Genomic DNA, 26,547 nt, shown 5'->3' with positions numbered 1-26,547 from the left:
TTCTTTTGCAGGCATTGTTTAGAAATGTACCACGATATTTATGAAGTATAAAACTCACCTATATCATATTCCGTGTCGTACAGTTTATCTGGTTGAAACAGATACTCTGCTCTGTACGCATTGCATTTTTCTAGAAACCCCTATTCGAAAGACAATACTATCATTAATATCATTCTAGTATTTCTTGACTGATAAAAGAAATTATAATACTGCATGTCAAAATACCAGATTTTGATAGGTTAATACGAGGGAGATAAAAGTTTACTCTAATCCACCGACCGTGCGAGGGCTCTATAGTCAGTCAAGGTCGTTAAAACCCCCATAAGGGACTCTAATCCGTGGCAAATACTCTATTCCCCTTCACGGACACCCTTAATCAAGAGCAAACTCAGGAAGAGGTAACAATCTAGATTACCCATACAAACCTTAATGTGAATGTCCCATGTTATTTATATCTTAATGTTTGTTTTTAATTTGTTATTTAGAGAATTAAGTCACTTATTTTTTTCCAAATAATTAATTGCCTATACTCATGAAGATGTAGAGCTTGATACTTGTTTATTGTCGAAGACCGTGAGCTGGGCTCTTGATGTTTTCTCGCATTTATTTAAAATGCATTAACTCACAAATCTGTTAAAAGTTCTTTAGATGGGTACGAAGACGTCATGAATCGTGCATTCATAGCCAAGACTAGAATATAGAGGCATCTTTTTAACATTTGGACAAACACAAGAAAACTTAAGGGATACGGGGGTTTATAGAACATCCCTTCTCTGTATTGTAATGTATACAATAAACCCAACTCAGACAATTGAAAACTGTTCTTTGATCTTTGCTTTGCTTGTTATGGTCATTTTATTATTGTACAGCTTTTCCACATTTGCCAATGTAAAGACAAGATCTCAAAATAAGGTATATTTTGGCAGTATTTGCCCCTTTTTCATAAATGCAAAAAGTGTGAAGGTCTACGGCGATTATGCAAGATAAATTAAATAAAAGAAGATTATGTCTGGGGACAAGAATGCCCCCGCTCAATTTTTGCAATTCTGCTAGTTAAAAAGGGTATAACTCTAGAACCGTAAGTGACTCACTGTCCAAATTCGAAAGCTGTCTGCGAGTATAGGTGCTTAGCATTGTGTACGAGTGTCATCAAATTTGGATAAGGAAAACTTAAGTAAGAGTGCGAAAACAAAAATGGGACGGACGGAAGGACAGAAACACGGAAAGACGGAAAGACAGAAGGACGGACGGTCAAGGGTAACACTTAATGCCCCCTTTGCCTACGTCGGGGCATAACAATATAAATACTATAAATGATGTTACTATTTGACAGACTAATTACATGTATAATCATTTATAATACGTACAAAAAAACAATGGACAAAACAAGTGGTTAGATCATACTTTCTCCGTTTTTGTAATAATGTTCTATATGAACGTACCTTTTCTTTTACAACCAATGCAGAACACTGAATACCAGCCCCAGACATTTTATGTATATTCCATGCTACAGAATCCGATCTATAAATCGAAAGAAAGATATTACATTTTAAAATCTAAATTAAAAAAAAAACGAAACGAAAATGTTGAAACTATCTAAGTACATGTACATATATATACTGCTTGACAAAAGATGACAAATACCAAAATTAAAAAGAAAACACATGACTTAAAATGAATTATGCTTTCATTTTAACTATTCATTCAAATCGGAAGGAGTCTTTAAAGTCCGTACCCTACAGAAAATCCAAAGAGGTCGTAGGCGTCTACAGCGTTGTTTTCAGAAGCCGCTAGTGTTAAGACAACTCTCATTTGACAACGTCACACAAATACGTTTATTTTATATACGTTTTAGAATGTTAATTTAAACTAAATGTATTAAGTTGAATGTGTGGAACTTCGTCATATGCCTGGATGTCCTTGCTTACACTAGATGTAAAGATTTTCTTATAAGTTTTGTTAAATAATACATGTAGTTTTAAATTATTTATTACCTCTCGACTCCTTTTGTTAAATGTTTCAACTTATCCGACAGCATAACACCACCTCCCCAAGCTGCCTACAGAAATAAGATTTAACAAATCAGCACCATCTTGTATATAAAAAACATTCTAACTGCCGATAACATCCGAATCATGTGCCAATTGTAAAAGTAACATGAAAGAAAGCTGACTGGTATAATGTGAAACATCCAATTTCAGAAGTTATATAACACCATGAAGCTTGAAAAATTCATATTAAAAACAGATACAAATAACGAATTTGAACTTTACACTACAGTAAAACAAGCGTAAATATTTTTCATTAACTTTTTTTTCTTTATCTGTGTTTTTGTCATAAGACAACTTAACATATTTTTAAACAGTACTTACATCTACGTGCATCCATACATTATGACGCTTACAAACATCAGCTACAGCTTCCAAATCGTCATAAGCACCAAGCACTGTAGTTCCACATGTCGCCATAAACATGACGGGTGTAGTTTTCTTAGTAATTAAAAAGATTGATATTAAGATAAGTAAACTATACACTACTTGAGGTACGTGCAATCCTTTAGTTTTTTTTTTAATTTTTATGGTCAATAATATAGTGTTATTAACTGGCTGTTTCTGTATTGGCCCTGTTATAGATTCGAGGTAAGCAGTATTGGCCCCGAGACTCGTAGAGTCGAGGACCAATACAGCTGATCGAGAATCTATAACGTGGCCAATACAGAAACAGCCAGTTCATAACACTTTTATTAAACGATTTAAATTCTTCGTTTAAACCAAGAAACTTACCGTAAAAAAAGATATAGGAATTCATATTGAACTTGTCTTTTCGCAGTTACGATGCATTATGAAATTTCTGATTTCGCGTCCAAGTACTTAATAATTGCTATTTCAATTCATTTTATCTAGAAAGTATAAAGTAGCTTGGAATAATAATTCAGACAGTTAACCTATTCTTACTCTTGAATCATCTGCGTTCTGATGATTGAAAAACGGAAATTAAACAGTGATAATAATCGAAAGTTTTTCTCGAAAAGGCCGTTTCAAATCACGGAACATTATTCAAACTTTTTTAAATTTAATTCAAAATTACATAATACGAAATGTATCTTATTTATAACAATACGTCCAAACTTGAGTAAAAAAATGGAACCGGAAGTGAACGTCCCGTATTAGCCCATAGGCCAATGCGGCTAAAAAAATGAAACCGGAAGTCAACGTCCCGTATTAGCCCCATGGGCCAATACGGCTTTTCCCGTAATGGACCGGTCCGAAAAGCAATATCAGTAAGTCATGATCTATATTAACAAGGCAACGACATCAGTTTTGCACATTCTGATTTATCCTATTAGGGCTGATTTGCTCATATCATTTAATAAATGTGTTTACAAAAAGTATTTTCGGGTAGGTCTTCTCTTGATGAAATCTGGTAATAATCATGATCAGTTCCGAAGATTTTACGAAAAGTAAAAATAGACAAAAGTTATAGTCATTGTTATTTTTGTGATTACATGGGTATACTTCGTAAACTTACATTTTGTTTGCATTGTTGAATTTTGTTTTCTAAATCATCTGGAATAACTCTACCTTTGTCGTCAGTTTTCACTTTTACTATACTATCTGTTCCAAATCCGAGAAAGTTGGCGCCTTTTGCTAAAGAGTAGTGTGCATCCTCAGATGTCAGAAGGGCCATTGGTTGAATACCAAACACTCCTTTTTGTTTGAGTGTTGGATCATATTTGAGTTTAGCTAAATGTATAGCCATTATATTGCAAAAGGAACCACCTGAAACACAAATTAGCTTTGGATTCTTAGGTATGAATAGAAAGAGATGAAACATATACGCCAATGAGACAGCAACCCAATGGTACGTAAAACCAAAAACAATGGAGTTCAACATTCGGGCTGCTGACTGTCAGGGAAATGCCTAGATTCCAAATCCGTGATTATAGTTTCTACACTTTTTTGAAGATTTTACAAATGATATTTTTTACATTTGGAAATTGTTGTTTTAATATAATTCTAATCTGTATTTAACATTAAAATTAAATAGAATTGTGCGTTAGTACTGAATTATCAACAATTAAACGATGCAGTTACATATATATAACCATGTCCAAGACCTTTAATTGATTGATTGATTGTTGGTTACTTAACGTCCAGTGGCAAATATTTCATGCATGTTCAGGACGAGAACAAATTAACAATAAATAAAATAGGTAGTTTCTGTAGTAGAGGCAATCCGGGATGATGGTCGGGAAATTTAGACTGCCACTGAAAAATGAGGGTATACTGGATAGAGACAGAAATTTTGCCTTGCAACAGACCACCTACGGATCCCTCAAAGAGTTGTTATAAGGGTTCTTAACGTGCAGAGAGCGTGGCACTCTCTCTACACAAGGCATCGGATTTAAAGTCCCCATTTTGAAGGACGGGGCTGCGTACTTGTACATCCCGCACAGTCAACCGGATGACCCACTTTGCAAGGGTTTACTGCCGGTCGGAAGAAGACCTGTAGTGACCATATTTCTATTCCCAGTCACCCTTGGGGTACCTTTAATTGAAAGCATCATCTGTGTGTTGATTTGTTTCAGTAAGTACAGAGAAGGCGTCGTAGACAAGACGAAGTACACAAAATAAAAAAGTGGTAAAGTGATACCTGGACAAAAGACGCCTTCACCATCTTGGTACCTAATAATTGATGATAACTTTTTAAAAATATAGTTTTCTAACGTAACCATTACCGGTGCAACTTCATACGTGTGCCTGAAAATGAATATATCAGTAAGTTATTGGAATTAAGAAAATGGGAAGAAGCTAAGAGTCAATTTTTTTAACAGAAAACCTCATGGCCAAAAGAATTGTCAATAAAACAGCACACAAAAAGTAGACCAAAAGTAACGCTTCATAAAATCCGAGTGTAAAGCTAAATGTATTTGTTCTAAAGCGTCCTCATTTCACATTAGAGAATTGACAAAACAAAAACTTGTTTAAAAAGGGGAGGGGGTATGTAAAATCGAAAAAAAGGTTCTGCTGTCCGTTAAGTGAAAAGTAAGTACTTACAACTTTTTCAGCAATGTCATTTCTGTTTTAAACAAGTATTCTGCTGCATATCAAAAGGATAGAATATGATTCTCAATGAAACTTGAAAATTAAAACAAACCATGATTTACAACAATTCGATTGAACCTCATATGGTTCCTGAAGTAAAGTAATATATACCTAAATTTTATTGAACATTTAAAATTCTCAACTTTAAAGAGAAGGAAAAGCGTTTTTTTTTTTAATATTTATAATTCAGCCATAAAAGACCATACATCGTACACTCACACATTACAATTGAGAACCTCAGCTAGCCATGCTCCAAAAAGACTGTATGGATCAATGCCACTGTAAAGCTGGTTAAAGAAACGAGGATGACCTATAAAATACGCAATAATATCGTCATAATTATATGTATAAATGTATTATTTTACCAGAAATTTACAGAGCAGTGAGAAAAGGAGAAAATTTAGTAAAATTAAAACAAAAATTACCAGAAACGCTATTTTAAGAATTAAAAAAAAACGTTAGCCTTCCTCCATATAGCTAACAATAATTAAGAACAACCCTTCCCACTCCCAAATAAAACAACAAAAACTTCCAACAAAACAACGAAAAAAACCCGACACAAACAAACAAACAAACAAACGACGATTTTACCCAAATTGCCGGCACTGTGCCTGTTTTATATTGCTATTTTCAATCCAAAACAGATTAATTTCTTTGAAAGTCTTAATACTGATAAGAGGAAACACTTATAACCTATTGCAAACCCTAATGGTCGAGATTATAAAGGTTATCAGCTAGTTATGGAACAGAACGCAGGCAAATTTAATAAAAAAAAGTATGTGTCAAACGTCAAACATTCAGCTGATAAAATTTCTACCAAAAGCATAACCAAATTACTCAAAGAGACGGCTATTACCCTTACTTCAGAAAGAGCATTAATTTCCATCATTCAGTAACATGTAGCTAAAGCTAAAGTGAAGCAATACTTCAAAGAAATAGCATTAAGACACAAAGTCTATTCTGTTTTAATCGACGGAAACAAAACACAGATCCTTGCTAAAATCACGATCGACAGATAGATGAGGGACGTCGGAATTAGGCCTTTATTTTTTACGGGAATTCGAGATTTACACTTAGCGGGTCGGGATTTAATGATTCATTTTTCGGGTTAAGACAGAGAAAGACTTTTTTTTCGGAAATTCGGGATCAGCGTTTATTTTTCCGGGAATTCGGGATGACACATCAAATATCCATGTATCAGAAGGACATTGCACCAATCATATCGTACAAGCCATCCGCCATTCCATCAATCAATATGATGAAAATAGGACAAGAAGAAGAGTGGGTTAACTCGTTTACAAATTACTGTCACAGAAAACCTTCCATCAAATAGTTTGAAGTATAACGTTTCTGTTGATTCTAAAGGTTCCAGAGGTAAACAAATCAAACGGTTCAACTTCTAACTTTAATGAAGATGAAGCAGACGTCCGGACAGAAAAGAATTAGACATTTGACAAACTTGATGCCAAACTTGATGCCAAACTCACTGCACACTAGCATAGGAAAACTGTATAGAAAAATAACACTTGATATTTCTCAAACAAATTTCAGACATGCGCTAGTGGTACCTTATGCAAAAAAGTAGTCTGTCAGGCAAAGGAACTATACGTAAACAACTTAAAATCCAGACGGCATGCAGATCTGTTTACCTTATTAATATAGCACCGGTATTTGTGTAAAAAATGTGAATGAGTATAATAGCTATAATTCATAAGCATATTTATCAAACAAATTGTAAACAAAAAGAACAACAAACTGCCTTTCACTCTTACCTCGTGCATCTCAAATAATACTAGTATAGTAAATTAGAAAGAATAAGCAGATTTTGTGTGTCGTTAACGTTGGTATGTTAAACATGTTTATCAAACGGTACCTGATACAACACTGCCATCTATCACTTTCCTTCCTAATTCCAACAACTTCTCGCGTGACACAGGTTCTTCTTCAATTTCTACGTCTAAAAATTTCTTTAAAAAAACAAGCGTAGTAAACAAAAAATCAAAAACAAAAAACGGAAGTCTTTTACACAAGAACTCTTCCGTCTCGGATTTATTAAGGTTTATCACTTAAAAGATAAACCAATTTAATGAAAGAGATTTGATTAATATATTTATTTTCCATAAAGACATATTTCATCATTCGGATCCGCATCTCGCTTCCGGCTTAGAAACATCGATTTCTAATCAGATATGAAACCACCGAAAAGGCCTCGTAATGTTCCCAAAAAGGTTTCACAGCAGCCTGCAGGTCCAGCAAAGAAATTTAGAAAAGGCAAAGTGCCGTCAACACGAGGAGCACTTTCAGAATCACAGAACACGACAAGAACCGTACAAGTTTCTAGAACAGCGACCGGTTCTAATTTGTCAATTGCTAGTGGTCCGGCAATTAACATCGTAGCAGACGCACATCAGGAACCCCCATTCGTGCCTTTCAGGATTCAGGATGAGATGGATATAGAAAGTCCAAATTGCAACGAGGAAAACACACTGGACAGACCAAGGGGAGCTTTGTTACCACTGAATCCACAACCAGGCCCCAGCGGGGTGAAGAGTCCAGCAAACAACCTTGGTATGTTAACTGTCTCAAATCAATTTGTTTCACACGGGTCGGCAGGTTCTGGGTCTTTAGATACTCGTTTACAAGTGGACCAATCCCCTCCATACATTTCAAGTGTTTTTGATCCCATTTCATCCCATATTCCGGTCAAAATTAAAGAAAAAATATGGAACGGTGAGTTCATTGACCTGAACATTCTTCTAAAATCCACCCGGGACCTTGTAAACGAGCAAAATTTAGAGGGTGAACTGGTAGTAAAAGGGGGTGTTTTATCCTTAGTTAACCAAAAGAGAAGTCCCATAAAAAGTATTCATGTCTGGACTTCCGCATTCATGATTTATGGAAGTGTAATGCTTGAAAAATGGCCCAACAAAGGTCTGGAGTTTTTCAAATACATGCAAACAGTCAGAATGGCAGCCTCAAGGGGTTACTCTGGAGGCTGGGTTCATTACGATGAGCAATTTAGATTACGTAAAGCTTCTTCCCCCTTTTCTTCATGGGGAGTTGTCGATATGGAACTGTGGTTGCTATGTGTATCTACTCCGAACGTTAGTCCTTCTTTTAATACAGGACTTTCAAATGGTAATAACCATCAATTGCACAATGGGAATTCATCGACAAGTGGGGCGTCGAGTCAAAATTTAGGACAACGCCGGGTGTTTACATGCAGATTATTCAATAACAAGGGTATTTGTACATTTGGCAAGAATTGCAAATATACTCACAAATGCTCGAAATGTAATGGTAGTCATCCCTACTTAGAATGCAGAAATTAATTCCGCTTTGTTTTTATTTACCTTGTTTTGTAAATATTCTTTTTCCCTAGAAATTATATTTAGATATCTTTCAGTGCAATTGAACTTGTTTCATAGAAATGGCCGAGTTATCTCTCCTTGTACTAGTACAAATGTATTTACTATATTTTCTCATGTTATTTAATTTGTGTTTGTTTTTGTTTTTAATTTGCAGGTTACACGCATTTGTATTCTCTAGGTAATTCGCCAATAAACGTCGATGAAGTAAAGAAAGCTCTCATAAATTACCCGCATCAAGAGGTTGCGCGAGACCTGATCCAAGGTCTCGAAGCTGGGTTTAAACTAAAATACTCCGGTCCGAGACTTCCTGTGGATATAGATTCTAAAGAAATGAATGGGGAGAAAGCCACCATAGCTAGGGAAAAAATCTTTAAAGAAATTAACCTGGGAAGGGTAGCTGGTCCTTTTTCAGAACCTCCGTTCCCCACCTTTCGGGTTTCTCCGATCTCGGTTATCCCTAAAAAATCTAGTTCAGAATTCAGGTTAATTCATAATTTGTCCTTTCCTATACATCACTCCGTTAATGACTTTATTGACAAGCAGTACTGTTCTGTAAAATACTCAAGCATAGACGACGCTGTCAATATGATTCACAGATTGAAAAAGAACACGCTCTTGGCCAAGTGCGACGTAAAATCGGCTTTTCGTTTGCTAAGACTCTCTCCGGGTGATTTTGATCTGATGGGGTTCAAATTTGAGAATCAATATTTCTTTGATAAATGCCTCCCAATGGGGGCCAGTATTAGCTCGGCGCTATTTGAATCTTTTTCCACCGCCTTGCATTGGGTTGTACAGCAACAGTCAAAAAACGTCAATATTTTACATTATTTGGACGATTTTCTGTTTGGAGGCGAGGCACAAACTTCACAATGCCACGACACTTTGAAGTGTTTTCAGGATTCTTGTAAACTTTGGGGGGTTCCGTTAGCAGAGGAAAAAACGGTCGAGCCAACGGAAGTGTTGATATTCCTTGGTATAGAATTTGACACCATCAACATGGTAATGCGTCTACCCGAAGACAAACTTGTTGAGTTAAAATCCAGAATTTCTTTTTGTTTAGGTAGATCCAAAATCACCCTTCGGGATTTACAATCATTGATTGGCATACTAAATTTTGCATGTCAAGTAATTGTCCCGGGTCGAGCCTTTTGTCGTCGTTTGATTGACGCCACTTGCAATTTGCGTAGGCCCCATCACAGAACCAGAATAACTAAGGCTATGAAAGAAGACCTTAATATTTGGTTACTATTTCTATCAAATTACAATGGTACTACCGTAATTCTGGATAAATTCTGGTCATCTAACTCTGATCTCGAATTGTTCACTGACAGTGCAGGTGGGGTCGGAAAAGGCTTTGGTATTTATTTTGAAGGGAAATGGGCCCAGGCGAGTTGGCCCCACAATTGGATAATTTCTGGAATTTTAACCGATATTACCTTTCTAGAATTGTTCCCTGTAGTCGTTGCTTTGAACATTTGGGGAGGCATGTTAAAAAACAAGAAAATTTTATTTCACATAGATAACCAGAGCGTAGTTTCTATAATCAATAAAAAGTCTTCAAAGTCGACAAGTGTTATGTCCCTGATCAGAAAACTTGTATTGGCCTGCTTGGAATACAACATATTGATTAAAGCCGAACATATCCCAGGTCATTTGAATTCTCTTGCTGACTCCCTCTCTCGTTGTGATTTTCAGAAGTTCCGGAAACTATGCCCCACAGCAGATGCAAACCCATACACGATTCCGGCCCACCTCTGGAAAGGTTAAAAGACGAGGCAGACCTATTACTTAAATGTTCAATGGCTCCCAACTCCTGGAAAACTTATAAAACAGCAGTAGAATGTTTAAAAAAGTTTCGCATTATTTATAACTATCGTGATATTTGGCCTGTACCTATCGACGAAATAGCTCAATTTATAGCATACCTGTCGTACAAAGGTTTCTCTGCGTCTACTGTTTCTACTTACATCTCCGGATTGGCCCACACACACAAGATTAACAATGTAACAGATAACACGAAATCATTCATCATCTGCAAAATGATTGAAGGATTGCGTAGAAAAAATCCGCAAAAACTAGATGTTCGAACGCCGATATCGTTTGACTTGTTAAAACGTTTAATTCACAGTCTACGCAGCGTTTGTAATTCTCAGTATGAAACTATATTGTTTTCTTCTGCCTTTTCTCTTGCGTACTTCGCCATGCTACGAGTAAGTGAGTTGGCTATAAACAGTCGTACTGACGAAAGCGGACATGCATTGAAATGTGAAGATATCACTTTTGTTCAGAGTAATGGTCAAACCGAATTACATGTAAAAATATGCAGCTCAAAAACCGATCAAAAGCATAATTCCATAACCCTGATCATTCAGAGCCATGCCGATTCGAATATCTGTCCAATTACGCTATTGCAATCTTATTTGCAGGTTCGCTTCTCCGGCGTAAATGGATCTAATAAATTATATACACATTTTAATGGTTTGGCCTTAACAAAATATCAATTTTGTTCCCTGCTTCAAAAATGTTTGGGTTTCTGTGAACTACCGTTTCACATCCGTTCTCATTCTTTTCGGATAGGACGAGCTACTGATATGGCAAAAAATGGTGTTAAAGACGATATTATCAAGCAGTGCGGCCGATGGTCCTCCGTTGCATATTTACGCTATATTCGTATCTGAGTCTTTAACTTTCATTACAGCTCAAACAAGTGTTTTAAATATTATAATTCATATTGCCTCCTTTTAGGTTCAAAAGCTATTTGGTTCGTCGGATCTTCAATTGTATATTGGGCACAGACTAATGCAAAAACGAGAAACGGGGGCCCAAACATTGGTCTTCAAAGCAGAGGGGTGTACATACGCTGGTTTGGAAAAAGGGGTATGTTGTGGAATGAATTTAATGCCAAGGTATCACATGCAGTTGACAAATTTTCTCCTCCCGCCATGATAGTCATTCAGCTTGGTTCCAATGATCTGGTAAAAGTAAAAACCTTGGAACTTATCCAAAATATTGAAAGGGATATTCTGCGTCTGCATTTACTTCTACCTAACACTCGCATCGTATGGAGCGAAATGCTAATGCGTAGGTATTGGCACGGTGCTAAAGACGGAAAAGCTATCGAGAGATCTCGCAAACGAGTAAACTCTTCTATTAACAATTATGTCTTGAATGATGGGCATTGTATTATTCAGCATCCCAATATTCGAGCTCGAGAGATGAACTTGTATAGATTTGACGGAACTCACTTATCCGATATTGGATTTGATATATACTTGAACAACATACAGGGGGGTATTGAAACTTTCCTCTCATCTCACAAAATTCGCCGTTTCCCCGAAGTCTAATTTGGAAAAGAATTTCTAAGAATTTTTCAAGGGGTTGAAAAAAGGGGGGGGGAGTATTTAATGAGTGTGTATAGACTCACTCACGTGGCAAGATTAAGGGGTCATGATCCGTTCCTGTATTGTACGTCGGATCATATTAGTTTTTTACTTTCCTGCGTTACCGCAGGAAGTTCTGTTGAGACCATCTCATGTCTACCCTGAGTGGCCGGTTCTGAATTGGTACCAGTTCGAGCTTAACTGTTTTATGATCTAAAAATTGTTAAATTGTTAATCTTTACTCCCCTGAAACCAGGGGGTGATGCGAATAAGACCCGACGTATTTGGGGATCATGGCCCTCGTTCTCTTTAGGATTTAACCTGGAGGAACTTGAGCATCCATTGCTACCAATGGTGCACAGATTTGTCAGTTAAATCAATCATGTCGGCATTCTGTTATCATGTCAGACCTCGTCATTCAAAGTGAACTGTGGCCGTTAATTCCACATAAATTGTTTGTTTGTTATGCTTTGCCTTAGAATTGATTCTTTAATTAATAAGGTTTATCACTTAAAAGATAAACCAATTTAATGAAAGAGATTTGATTAATATATTTATTTTCCATAAAGACATATTTCATCATTCGGATCCGCATCTCGCTTCCGGCTTAGAAACATCACGTGACTTCAGCCTCACATTTGAACTAGCCGCTTCTAGATAAGTGAAAGTTTCAAAAACCCACCCACCTCCCCTCACAATCTACCAACAATTACTTGTGTCTGCTGCTGTTCTATTCATTTTTCAGGCTGTTCAGAGAAAAGCCTGATACATAATACGTTGGGAAAAAATAAAGATGACTAGACTAAGCCGATGGAATTGCTTGCTGAACAAACTTTTGAGAACTATCGTATTCCAAATTTGAGTGAGTGTTATACAGTTTTACCAGGACAATCAGCCACCAGCAATGTGATTGGAACAATCAGTATGATTATTTAGTTTATCCACCAGGAACACATATAGAACTTTAAATTTTTGTTATGAACTTTCAGCGTTTATATCTCAAATAATAGTATAATTGTTCATTATATGGTAATAAAATGTTTAGTCACAGTAAAAAGTTGTTTGGCGGGATCTGGCAAGATTAAGGGGTCATGATCCGTTCCTGTATTGTACGTCGGATCATATTAGTTTTTTACTTTCCTGCGTTACCGCAGGAAGTTCTGTTGAGACCATCTCATGTCTACCCTGAGTGGCCGGTTCTGAATTGGTACCAGTTCGAGCTTAACTGTTTTATGATCTAAAAATTGTTAAATTGTTAATCTTTACTCCCCTGAAACCAGGGGGTGATGCGAATAAGACCCGACGTATTTGGGGATCATGGCCCTCGTTCTCTTTAGGATTTAACCTGGAGGAACTTGAGCATCCATTGCTACCAATGGTGCACAGATTTGTCAGTTAAATCAATCATGTCGGCATTCTGTTATCATGTCAGACCTCGTCATTCAAAGTGAACTGTGGCCGTTAATTCCACATAAATTGTTTGTTTGTTATGCTTTGCCTTAGAATTGATTCTTTAATTAAATACGCTATTTATATAGTATATATTTTTAGTACAATTACAAAATCATTACGGTCCAAATCACTAATACTGAGCAATAGTGCTATTTACTCAACACAAATGAAAATAATAAAGCAGAGTAATGTAAATATTTATCAATTTGAAATACAATATACAAAATACGGAATTTCAAAGTATACGATCGAAAGGGATCAAATGTGACATTAATGTGTATTATGACAAAGAAAATCTACGCTTAAAGTTTACCCGTATTATTCACTTAATTATAGCTTGTACAATGAACAATTGAACTGCCAATAGGTCACCTGTATGTTCCACATTCGTAAAAATGTTCTTTACATCTTATGCGAATACAGATCTGGAGCAATGGTAGCCAATCTGATTAAAATTCAGATCTATAACAACTCGCGTGCCCGTATATATAAGCTCATATGAGGATAACGAAATCAAAGATCTATATTTTAATTAGATTGTATGGTAGCATATCTGCTTTGTGTCAAATTTAGGGCTGTTCAATGTCTTGTCGTCTTTTAAAGTTGACCGTAGCTCAATTTGACGGTTCTTTATATGTCCATTTTGGTCATATATATAGCTCCTAATTTTTCTACGTATTTATATATCCCTGGCTTTCAAATGTTTCTGTTCGGGCGGTCTTAAAACTTAACTCAGTACTAGGAGTACAAAATTTGTGCTCGAAACATCAAATCCAACATTTTGATTGGTTGAATTCTGAGTCTGAATACGATCATCGTATAATTCAAATTAGTATGACCGCATTCACTAGAGAAGGTAAATCCAAAAACAGCGCATCGAATGCACAAAATGTATAATGAGTTATTTTCTTTTTAAACCATCAGGAATGTTGTCACCTAAGTTATATTTCACTTACTTGCAAGTCTAAAGGTTGTCTAAAATTGATGACTTTAGTGTTTGGATCTGTTTGTGGTGTGAGAGCTTCATCTTGTATAAGTTTACTAAAATCCTTTACAAATTGTTGAATTTCTGGTTCTGCGTAACTATAATCTATAATGCGTATACGTATATGTATATAAACACATTGGTTTTATTCTTTAATAGCAATAGAACCGCTGACTGTTGGAGTATTTAGGTAAGTGCAAAAGCAATAACTCAGAAGCTTTGAAAAGTGAATTAAATCGCCGTAAAAATACTTTGCCCAAATAGAAATGATTCTTTGGTGGAAATATTTAGGATTGAAATTTATTATTTAAACAATTGTTTGTTCAACAATAACAAGTAATTCCATTTACCATTTGCGTACATACTAGATAGTTTTTTATCCATTAAAACGTGCAACGTTTTTGTCACTCACCTTTTCGATCATCCATCATTCATTTATTGTTTGAGCAACCGTTTATGTAAGTTACATAAAAATCGAATAAAATCGACACATCCTGTTGTCATGAATTATGTTATTTGAAATATATGCACTTTATGGCCATTTAATAATGTAAAGTCAAATATAAAATGCGATAAACTATTACAGAGCACGACTGCATCAAATCGACGAATGGCGAGGGTTAAATATCAAACCAAGCAGAGTTCCATCTTAGTTAACAGAAAATTATTCATTTACCTACATTCGTATCAAATGCCGATTGAGCCACATATATATACTTTTTAATAAATCCTTCGACAAAAAAAATGGACCTATTTTGTGAATTTTATAAAGAACTGGAAGATTAAACATTCGTCATAGAGAAAGATACTAACTAATGCTCTTATTTGAGCAAATTCATTTGTATTCTGTCATTAAAAAAAGAATAAATAAATCACCTAGATATATCTTAACCGACCATACAAAATGAATATTCCACTAAAAAAGAGATTTATAGTTAGAAAAGTTATTTACTAGTCCACCTGGAAACGGGAAATCGGACCAATTGTGTATCCAAGCTAGATAGATATAAGAAGATGTGGTATGAGTGCCAATGAGACAAATCTCCATCCAAGTCACAATTTGTAAAAGTAAACCATTAGAGTCTGGTGATCTTTTCTAATTAGAATATGATGATGTCAGGTCTTGCTGCGAAGTGTCTTACATTATTCTCACTCAAAGAATTATTCATTGTATTTTGTTTTACACATCGGCGAGACCCTGTTACCGACTATCATTACGGCAGATTCAACACAAAACAATTGTTTTTGCTATCATTTCGGCAGATTCAACGCAAAACAATTGATTTTGCTATCATTACGGCACATTCAACGCAAAACAATTGATTTTGCTATCATTATGGCAGATTCAACACAAAACAATTGATTTTGCTTTCATTACGACAGATTCAACACAAAACAATTGTTTTTGCTATCATTACGGCAGATTTAACACAAACAATTGTTTTTGCTATCATTACGGCAGACTCAACACAAAACAATTGTTTTTGCTATCATTACGGCAGATTCAACACAAAACAATTGTTTTTGCTATCATTACGGCAGATTCAACACAAAACAATTGATTTTGCTATCACTACGGCATATTCAACACAAAACAATTGTTTTTGCTATCATTACGGCAGATTCAACATAAAACAATTGTTTTTGCTATAATGTATAGCAGATGTTTGTTTACATTGCAATAACGATGGATTTTGCAATCGTGAATTACAGATTTTGTTCTGTGTTACCTGTTTCATCTGCTGTAACGATAGCCGGTAACAGAGTGTGTTTTATCCAGTCTCACAAGCGAAGATTTGCTCAGTTATTTTTCGTCTTCTCCTGCTTTCTCGCACCTAAACATATCTACAAAAGCTCTCAGAAACCGTCCCAGAAGTTAAACTGTTCCAGAACAAAGGCTAAACTGTGTGGGATGTAAATTGCATTATTTAATACGTTTATATTTCAGCAGAATAACAGGGCAGATGTCTCCATACTAGTCAGGTAAGGGTAAGTCACGGAATCGTATCCAATTATTCTATTAATTAAACATCTTTGGTCCGTGTTATTCACTATATTACTTCTTATACATAAATACCTTGTGCTATTGACTTGGAGGAGGTCTGGCTCGCCATGGTTCTGTTTCTGAACAAAAAAGAACTGTGCTTGCTATATAACAGTCTGGTTAAATTTGGTATAAGCTTATTCATAACCCATCTGTCTGTAAGCGAATGTTTAACTGTAATACAAACAAATGTAATGATACATATACACATATATTGTACTTGCCGACATTCAATTAGAAAAAAAAAACACATTTAGTTTCTTCTAACATACAGAACAACAGCATTTGTGCATGTAGCTACTATAAAGTATAATTCATAACTTTATAACTGTTCACACGAAGCTAAAAAGTTTTGAATATGGAACCACAGGCAAACTCATTCGTGATCTTACAATAATTTTGCCAATTCAAAAACAACGTTCTGCAAAATATGGTCGCGACATTGACCTTTGACCATGATGACCTTAAAATCAATAGGGATCTTCCTCTTATTATGTATGACTATATATATAACTATAAGGTTGTAATCCCATATATGTAGTATTTGATTTAGCGTCCTGAAACAACTTTTCTGCACTTTTCTGCACTTTTCAGTCTATTTTAGTAGCCACGACCTTGACCATTGACATGGTGACCTCAACGTCTAAAGGAATCTCCTCTCATCATATGTGACCATATTTCCAAGTAAGGAAGCAACCCGTAATAAAGTATTTGAGCATCCGGGAATGAAAATGACTGACGGACTGACTGACGGACGGACGAGTTAAAAACGAAACAGTGACCCACTACTCCGTAGCGTTGGGTATGATTGCAACAAATAATGGAGGGGGGAATGTCATTTATTATCATCCAGATTACTATAACTGCTCAATATATGTTGTTTGTATAAGCGCAAATAAAATGTTTTAATTTATGCAGATTATATATGTGCAATCTTGAGAATTTGCGAAACTTAACATTGGGACAAATGTATCATAGTGCAAGTTAACAATGAATTGGTGCAAAAGAACGATAAATTGGCACAAAAGAACGATAAATCAGCGCAAACGCAAAACTCCATTATTATATACAAAAACTCAGTATTTGCTACTTTGCAATAAATACGGTAACTAAAAATCGAATATAAATATCAATACTTTCTAAACAGTTCCTGGACATTTTTGCAGACAATAACCTGCAAATTATAATTGAAGTATAATAGTACATTCAAATTAAAGATAAATCTTGACTGTTGGTTAGGTACTCGGAGTAATAGCAGGTGTTCCGACATATATTATACTCCGACCGACTATGGATCGAATGAAGCATTATATACGATATTCAGCATGCCCGTGTTTGTCTCTTTTTTTCATTTGGAACCCCAAGTACAGCCTAGGATTTATAAAAACGCAGCCACATCCAGTCGATTTGCATATCAACTTCAGTAATTTTTAGGTGTGAAATACCAAATCTACTTTCACCAAGAACATTTGATTATTGGAGAAGGCAGACCGATTTTCCATTCAACGATCTCGCCTCATTTAAATCGTGCATTCTGTTACTTGAATAAGTTCGATTGTTTTTCATATAAATAGTAGTATATCTATTTTAAAAATCATATTTGCTCATCACAAAAACTTAGTCCAGCCCTGGCAAATGCGACTTGTTTTCAGTTTTGTTATTTTCTGCTGCAACTGTGTCCGACTACCCTCCATTACATTCAATGGTGCAAGCTCCCGGGGAAAATTTCACGGGGACGATTGGAGCCATGTCAGAGTGTTCTAATACAATAATTGGTTGGCAATGTTAGATTTTTACGTAATTTAGTTACTTGAAAACTGAAGGAGAGCTAGACTCAGTGACAGCAGAAAATAGCAAAACTGAAAATAAGTCACTGAGGCCAGGGCTGGACAAGACCGACACCTAGCATTGATATCATCACATTTGTTTTGAAAGATCTTATGTCGCAAAGGCCTGACATAAACTACTATTCATAACAAAATTGAAAAGTTTCGTTCACAATTTAGAACACCTACCTTAAGTTTGTTTCAATTGAGGTCAAACATTTTATCTTCAGTATTGACTTAGGTAAAAACTGAGCGAGATTAAGCGGGTAATTCGAAAGATACACCGAGCATAAATGTTCATATATATAATACATATATGTATATGTTGTGTACAAATTGTAATGTTGTACAAATTATAATTTGTACAGTATTTTTGTACAAGTTATCAGTATTTTGTAAATCTCTTTACATAATTAGATAAAATAAGCACAGTGTCTTTGGTTAAGCTTATCACTGTTGTATTTCCACAACTACATGCTACAGTCTTGCACACAGTACTGACATAAAGTTTATATAAAAACACTAAAAGATATTTTGTGGACATAGAATTTGGTATAAGTAAAAAAATAAAAATATAATCTAAACCAATCAGGTGTCCTTATTTGTAGTTTTATGACATAGGGGACAGTGCTTAATGTTAGGCTGAAGTATATAAATTTGTGAGTAAAACATCGAACTGGATAATTATTGAAGATAAACTTGTATCACCTGGTGAAAGATGGTGTGTGTCAAAATACTGATAACTTGTACAAAAACCCTGTACAAATTATAATTTGTACGAAATTACAACTTGTACACAACATATATATTATAATTAAAACCGATTATACGATGGATTTTGCGAAAAAAGAGGTTTCACGGCAGTGCAATTTTCCAAAAGTCTTAATCTTTACTTATTTCAAGCATAGTATAGATTACCTCCGTTTGTGTACATTGAAGTTTTAACAATATCGTGGGCTTATTCTAAACAGATCACTTAATTATAAACACTTGAAAACAGCCCAAATCCGCAATTTTGAAAGATTTTTGATATTTATATGCCCCACCTACGATAGTAGAGAAGCAAATTATGTTTTTCGGTCTGTGCGTCCGTTCGTCCGTCTGTCCCGCTTAAGGTTAAAGTTTTTGATGAAGTTGGAGTCAAAATCAACTTGAAATAGTGTACGCATGTTTCCTATGCTATGATCTGGCTAATGTTAATGCCAAATTAGAGTTTTGACCCCAATTTCACGGTCCACTGAACATAAAAAATGATAGTGCGAGTGGGGCATCCGTGTACTATGGACACATTCTTGTTTAGTATATATCCCAATAATGTATAAAAAGAACACCATTTACATGTACCAAATCCAATGTATGTTGGAAGTAAAGGTATAAATTTTTTTATATTTCGGATACAACTGATTTATTTTGGTTAACGACGTCCTTTGATGTAACATTTTACAATAACAACATGTAGCACTGATGGCATATTGGTTATATAAAGTTATGTTAAAAAATTGAAAACTGAATGTTTATAGTATATGATATAGACTCTTTAAAATTCAATTTCTATTAGGATTAGACAACTTATAGATTTTGACCCTGTGAGTGATACAAATACAAATACTACCTCTTTAGACATACCGCTGAGTCGACGGTGTCACAATTGGTATCAAATCATACTCAGATTTTTCGGGCATATTTCTTTTTCATGGAAAATCAAAATTATGTCTATGAGCTGATAGACAAAACACTTTCAGCCATTCAGAAGACGTGTTACATCCAAAATTAAATTATAAGATTATATTAAATAGAAAGTTTTTTAAAACACTACTATGGATTTTGAGGCTTGTAAATCGGGTGCGTTCTTTTCTAGAGCCTGGGTAAAAAAAAACAAGGATTTTATTGGTATTTTGGAAGTGATATTCTTTTAAAAAACTTGATTTGGATTCATTACAACGAATGTTGCCTGGAATATAATTCCTAAGGTTTATACCTTTTGGTTTGAAATAATTTAAACTCAAGAATTAAGAACCCGTTCACACTTGGACATTTTAATTTTAGATCGATTTAAACTATATCGGTTCACTTTAGATCGATTTAAGCCCAATGTGAACGATTTGAATCGATCTTGAATCGGTCTAAACTAAAACACCAACGAGGTAGTTTAGTTTTGAATCGATCTAAAGTGAACCGAACTTACTTTAAATGTGAATGCAGAGATCGATCTAAACTAGTACGATTGAATCGAAAATAATTTGTGCGCATGTATGGCGGCAAAATTACACGCGCAATATCACCAACATAAAAGGGCTGAAAATTAACGAAAACTATACGAACAGCAGTATCAACATTTGAACATCTAATTCAAGTGCAACAACAACTTCATCCATTATTTTTTTGCAAGCGTGTGTATCAACACAATAATTTGGTTAAATATTTCTATTTTTAATCAGTGTTTACAATTTCACAGGCAATAAGTCAGATCATTTAAATTTTTACTTGTAGTGTGAACGCAGTGGTTTCGATTAGACTGATAGAGATCGTTAGGATTGAATATAATGTGAACGCTAACTGGTTTTATTTAGATCGATTCAAATTTAGATCGATTAAAAAAAACTAGTGTGAACGGGGTCTTAGACAACAAGTTGTAATTAGTGGAGAAACGTCATACACAAAGCATATATCAGCTTGGGTACCTCAAAGGTCTATCTTGGATCCCATTTTATTTTCCACATACATAAATGACATAGTAAATGATATAGAATGCGATATTCAACTTTTCGCCGAAGACCTGTCAATATATATAGTAGTTGGTAATGAATATAAAAAGAGAAAAGTTGAATAAAGATATTGAGAAGATACATATTTGGTCTTATCAATGGCTTGTCAATTTCATCCACAACAATACAGAAATAATGACCATCTAAAAAACGTCAACTTAAAACCTAATCACCCAACAGTTTATATGAATGTTGGTATTATAAGTAGAATCGCATAAACGGTAAGGGATTAATATAAATGAAAACGGAAGCTGGAGGACTCATGTAAAATTTATTATCGAAATGGCTCTCCCACGATTAGCCTTATTACGAAAACTGAAGTTTAATTTAAAAAAAGAAAGATTTAGAAAACATTTACTTATCATGTGTACGCCCAGTCTTAGAATATGCTGATATTGTCTGTAACGATAGATTTGATTAATCACCAGCTCAGGTCAACTCAATCACTAAAAAAATCGCAAAAACTAGCTCTTTACGATATATATTCGATTTATCAAGATTGAACAGCATCTGTTAACACAATAAACCCAAGTAGATTGATTACAATTGTAAAGACTCGATTGTAACAATAAATTCTATTGAGCATGATTAAACACCAACTATAAACTCAATGAAAAGTTACCAAGACTCGATCGTGACGATAGATGAAATTGATAACGTTGTTGTCACCTGTTGAACTAATCAACTCAATACAACATTGCAAAGACTTGATTGTTACGATCGGTTTAATTGATCACTTTCAACTCACTAAATTTAATAAAGAGCTGCGCCATGAGCGCATGATACGCCCGTCGCTTTTTCAAAGAATAAAGTTCCATAAATCCTTGATGGCCAAATACCCAGTTAGGTTGGTCACAATTGCACAGACTCGATTTTCACGATAGATTAAATTGTTAACCATTGAACACCAACTGTCAACATAATCAACTCATCAAAAAATTGCAAAGACTCCATCGTAACAGCTGATTACGATTGCTTATCGACTGACAAGTCAATCATCTGAATCGAACATTGCAAAGACTTCATCGTAACGGTAGATTCGATTGATCACAATTGAACGTCTAGTATTAACTCAATCAACACAATAAAAATAAACAGCTGCGCCATGAGCGCATGATACGCGCGTCAGGTTTTCAAAGAATAAAGTTCAATGACTTCTCAATGTCATATCCTAAATATAAAAAAAAAACCTAAAGGGATGTTATCTTAATAGATATAAATCAGTCACCAAAGTTTAATATAAATTGATCAAAGCACTTTAAGGATATTGTCCGAAAACTGGAAAATCCCCCTTTTTTTTTAAGAATGTAACCCCGTAACTAGTATACGTAAAATCTGAAATTAATAAAAATTGAAAAGGACCTTACGTCAATAGATATAAACAATTTCCCAAAGTTTCATGAAAACTTCTGAAAGCATTTTTGAGTTATTGTCCGAAAACTGGAAAGTCCCCCCTTTTTTAATGAATAAAACCCCATAACTAGTAAACCCAAACATAAAATTTATAAAAATCGAACGGGAACTTAAGTCAATAGATATAAACAATTCAACAAAGTTTAAGGAAAATGCTCAAAGCATTTTTGAGTTATTGTCCGAAAACTGGAAAATCGCCCTTTTTGTAATGAATAAAACCCCATAACTCAAAAACATAAAATCTAAAATTTATGAAAATCGAAAGGGAACTCATGTCAATATATATAAACAATTCACCAAAGTTTGTTGCAAATTGGTTAAAGCGTTTTTGAGTTAATGTCCGAAAACTGGAAAATCCCCCTTTTTGTTATGAATAAAACCCCAAAACTCGGAAACGTTACATCTGAAATTTATAAAAAACGAAACGGAGCTCACGTCATTATATATAAACAATTCACCAAAGTTTCATGCAAATTGGTTAAAGCGTTTTTGAATTAATGTCTGACATGTTGACGACGGACGGACAGACGTAAACGGGTGTATACAAATTGCAAAGCCTTGCTCGTAACGATAGATTCGGTTGATCAACTGGCAACTCAATCAACCCTATGAAACATGGTAAAGTCTCAATCGTTACGATAGTCTTCGAGTCCACACGTTGGCTAATTTTGTCATCTATTTTTACAAAGCTGGACACATTGTACTAATCTATCATATATTGTCAACACCTAAAAGTTAAGTATAGTATTCGCTTTGTCGCATTAATTCACTGACTTTGTTGAACAAGATGATTTAACAAGTAAAAAAATATGTATATAACGTCTAGTACTCAACGAATCCATAAATATTTCATGTTGTGTCATATCAGATTCATTATTAGCTCTTGGTAATATGATATTAAACAGTCCACCTACAATCTAATGTTCTGAACTGATATGAAACTTTCGTGCTTATTATATCTATCTTCATACTCCAGGGTCACATGCAATCTTCGGAGGTTATTTTTGTAATCAATTAAAGTGAGTTCATTTTCAAAATACGCTCAAATTTTGATACCTGATAACGATTTCATGCCGCGTGATTGTTTATTGATTATTATGAAAATTATGTAATTCTGACATACGTGCTAAAATGTTATTAGTCAGATAGGAGAGTTTGATATAAAATAAGGAGATGTGGTATGATTTCCAATGAACCAACCACCAAACAGAGTTCAAATGATGTGGATTTAAGCAACTACACCGTACGGCCTTTAACAATGAATAAAGCCCAAAAATGTGAAACAATTAAAAGTAAAAAAAAAAACAAGCGAAAAACAAATATAACAGACAACAACCAATGACAAACAATGAATCACAGGCCCCTGACTTGGGACAGTCACACATAGAATATAACTGGGCTGAAAATATCTGTGAACGCTCTACCCTCTCCGTAACCTGGGACAGTGGTACAACAACACAACATAAGAACAAACCGTAAAAATCAGTCAGAAATGGCTTGGCACGAAGCACAAAAACATATATCAAAGAAAAGACACAAAGTACTTATCTAAGAGTACTCACAGTAACTGAAAGCTCGTTCAAAGCCAATAACAATTAATACATAAACTTTGTTATCCTATACTAAGATATTAATCAGTATACATCCAAAGGATTCAGGAAATAGACGCCATAAAAATTCTGAGAAAAACATGACCGTGTGCAATGCCAAAATGTAAGTAAATAGTATCGACTCAATTCGGTTGGTATGAATTTGCAGGTAATGCAGGTTTAACATTATAAAAAAAACACTAAATCAGATTAATTAGTCGTTTGAAACGAAAGCAAGTGAACCAATCGATTGAATACGATCGATATTTCGGGAGCCTTGAAAACAAAATAATCAGTTGAATGAATACGATCGATGGGATCATGTCTTTTAAAAGCTAGAAAACCAATTTGAATCAATCAAATCTTAACCGATTAAATAAGATAGATTTGATCGCAAGTTTCGATAACAAGAGAGCCATTTGATTAAACTGATCAACTCTTTATCAATTATTACGATTGGATATGAATAGTTTGATCGATTTCTATAATATCTTAAGGGCCAATAGATCGAAATTATCAGCTCGAAGGTCCATCTTAAAGATTGAATACAACCTGAACGAGCGTGGTCCTTAAACATAAATTAATTATATTGATTGAATTGATCAACTCTTCATAACGATTGGATACGATTGACACGACCGTGCGTTTTAAAATGATTGGATTGATTCACTCTTAATCGATCATCACGATTGGATACGATTTATACGATCGCGCGTTTTAAGGGCATACGATACAGTTTTGATCCCGAAATGAAATTTTGATGAAAATTTGCATATAGGCTATTTTTTACCTGATTAAATCAAAAATGCAATAAGAAATATACCATCATGTGCTACTTTTTGAGTAAATTGAGGTTGAAATTTCAGATATTTCCTCAAAATTCGGATTTATGGACGTATTTTTCCTTTCGACAGAAATACATAACTTTTTTTTAGATAAACACAAGCTGTTTTTTGTTAAATTATGTGTAGTTTCTGTTTTATATAAATGTTCTATAAATTTTTACGTTTTATTTTTACAAATAACTCATATTTATCAAATGTTCATGAATGTAGAAAAAAAACGTCATTTTTTGCTGTATATTTATCAAATTTAAAATAAATGCACTATTGACTTTTTCATGAAAATTGGTACACATATTCTTCATACGTAATCAAACCAAATGTCATTTTAAAAAAGAAGGGTCCATGAACTCGTTTTCAAGTTAAATCAGTTTGAATGATAAAAATCAGTCGAAAACTGCATCTTTTCCCGATAAGTCACAGTTTGACGTCGCGAAAATAACAATTTACGTTAGCAACGTCATTACTTCCCCTGTAACTGTATCGTATGCCCTTAAAATGAGAAAGCCAGTCGATTGGATTGACCAACTCAACTAGTAGAGCCAGTGGATTGACTAGATAAACTCGTAATCGATCGTAACGATTGAATACGACCGATACGATCGTGTCCCTTGGAATTCAGTACAGTAAGCTGCTTAAATTGATCAACTCTTATTCTTAATTAATATTGTCTTGAAAGCAAGATAACCAGTTGATTGAATCATAGATATAATAGCGTTTATATATGTGATTGAATTAATTACACTCTTAATCGATCGGTTAAATACAGTCGATACGATCCATAGGCGGACCGGGGGGGGTGGGGGGTGGGGGGATTTGGTTGATTTTATAGGGAATCACTGAAGCATGACTGGAGCCCCCCCCCTTATGAAAAGTTCTGGATCCGCCACTGCGATCGTGTCCCATTAAACCCAGTAGAGCCAGTTGATTGAATAAATCACACTGAATCGATCGTACGGTATTGCGTTGAATAGATCAATAGATCGTGAGTCCTTACAACACGTTAGCTAGTTCTGGGACAAAATATATGTTAGTATAATAGTCCCAGGCTAGTCATATTCGATAGTATCGACTGAAAGCAATCGATACGATCGAAAGTCTTGAAACCAAGAAGAGCCAGTTGCTTGAATTGATCGATACTTATTCGATTGTGAGCCCTTAAAAAGAAGATACCAGATTGATTGAACTGATTAATTCAGTATTTTCAAGAATTAAGTAGATGATCTGAATTGAGTACATTCTATTGAAAACCTTACAACAATCGATTGATGATACCAGAGACATATATACACATATGTCTCTGATATCCTACATCGGAGTTCAGTTTGAAATACATTGACTAAATATTAGGTAAAATTTTCTCAATAATGTCTATTCAATCAAGTTCTGTACCTGTGCTTGGACTATTATACCATAGATATAATAGCCATAGATATGGCTATTATATCTATGATTATACTAACAGTTAGTATAATAGTCCTATACCTGTGTTGACGTGACAAACTGCATAAATGGATCACATGTCACGAAATATTTCACAGAGATTGTCACAGTCTTATTATCTTCATTATTTCCAAAACAGAGGCTATATCTACAGTACTACAGGAGTAAGGAGGTCTAGATAAAATGTCCTTACCTACTGTATTGCTATATTTCAGTCCCAAAATGGACAACTATTATCCGGATCTTTGTTGGATCATTTCCGATTCAAACGGGATTTTAGAATTTCTGCAATATCATGATGATCTCCCTTGAAAGCAGAAGAGAAAGTTGCA

The 26,547-nt window shown here is 34.7% G+C and overlaps 1 protein-coding gene and 1 long non-coding RNA gene across 2 annotated transcripts in view; both read right to left on the bottom strand.

Moving 5' to 3' along the window:
* The window catches only part of LOC127730255 (cysteine sulfinic acid decarboxylase-like), a 29,226-nt gene extending 2,753 nt beyond the window's left edge, over positions 1 to 26,473 (bottom strand). Inside the window, exons 1-11 of the mRNA XM_052238561.1 lie at positions 26,409 to 26,473; positions 16,371 to 16,511; positions 14,265 to 14,398; positions 6,979 to 7,072; positions 5,325 to 5,415; positions 4,654 to 4,760; positions 3,529 to 3,779; positions 2,373 to 2,489; positions 1,995 to 2,059; positions 1,443 to 1,521; positions 59 to 140 (exon numbers count right to left, since the gene is read on the bottom strand). Of these exons, the coding sequence (XP_052094521.1) occupies positions 59 to 140; positions 1,443 to 1,521; positions 1,995 to 2,059; positions 2,373 to 2,489; positions 3,529 to 3,779; positions 4,654 to 4,760; positions 5,325 to 5,415; positions 6,979 to 7,072; positions 14,265 to 14,398; positions 16,371 to 16,482 (1,132 nt within the window). The 5' untranslated portion in view covers positions 16,483 to 16,511; positions 26,409 to 26,473. The remainder of the gene's footprint in view (positions 1 to 58; positions 141 to 1,442; positions 1,522 to 1,994; positions 2,060 to 2,372; positions 2,490 to 3,528; positions 3,780 to 4,653; positions 4,761 to 5,324; positions 5,416 to 6,978; positions 7,073 to 14,264; positions 14,399 to 16,370; positions 16,512 to 26,408) is intronic.
* LOC127730259 (uncharacterized) overlaps positions 1 to 26,547 on the bottom strand; it is a 191,592-nt gene that overhangs the window by 140,899 nt on the left and 24,146 nt on the right. The gene's annotated exons all lie outside the window — the stretch shown is intronic.

This window comes from Mytilus californianus, unplaced genomic scaffold (genome assembly GCF_021869535.1).
Source record: "Mytilus californianus isolate M0D057914Y unplaced genomic scaffold, xbMytCali1.0.p SCAF_2, whole genome shotgun sequence".
NCBI lineage: Eukaryota > Metazoa > Mollusca > Bivalvia > Mytilida > Mytilidae > Mytilus > Mytilus californianus.
This window is presented reverse-complemented; position numbering and strand designations above follow the sequence as displayed.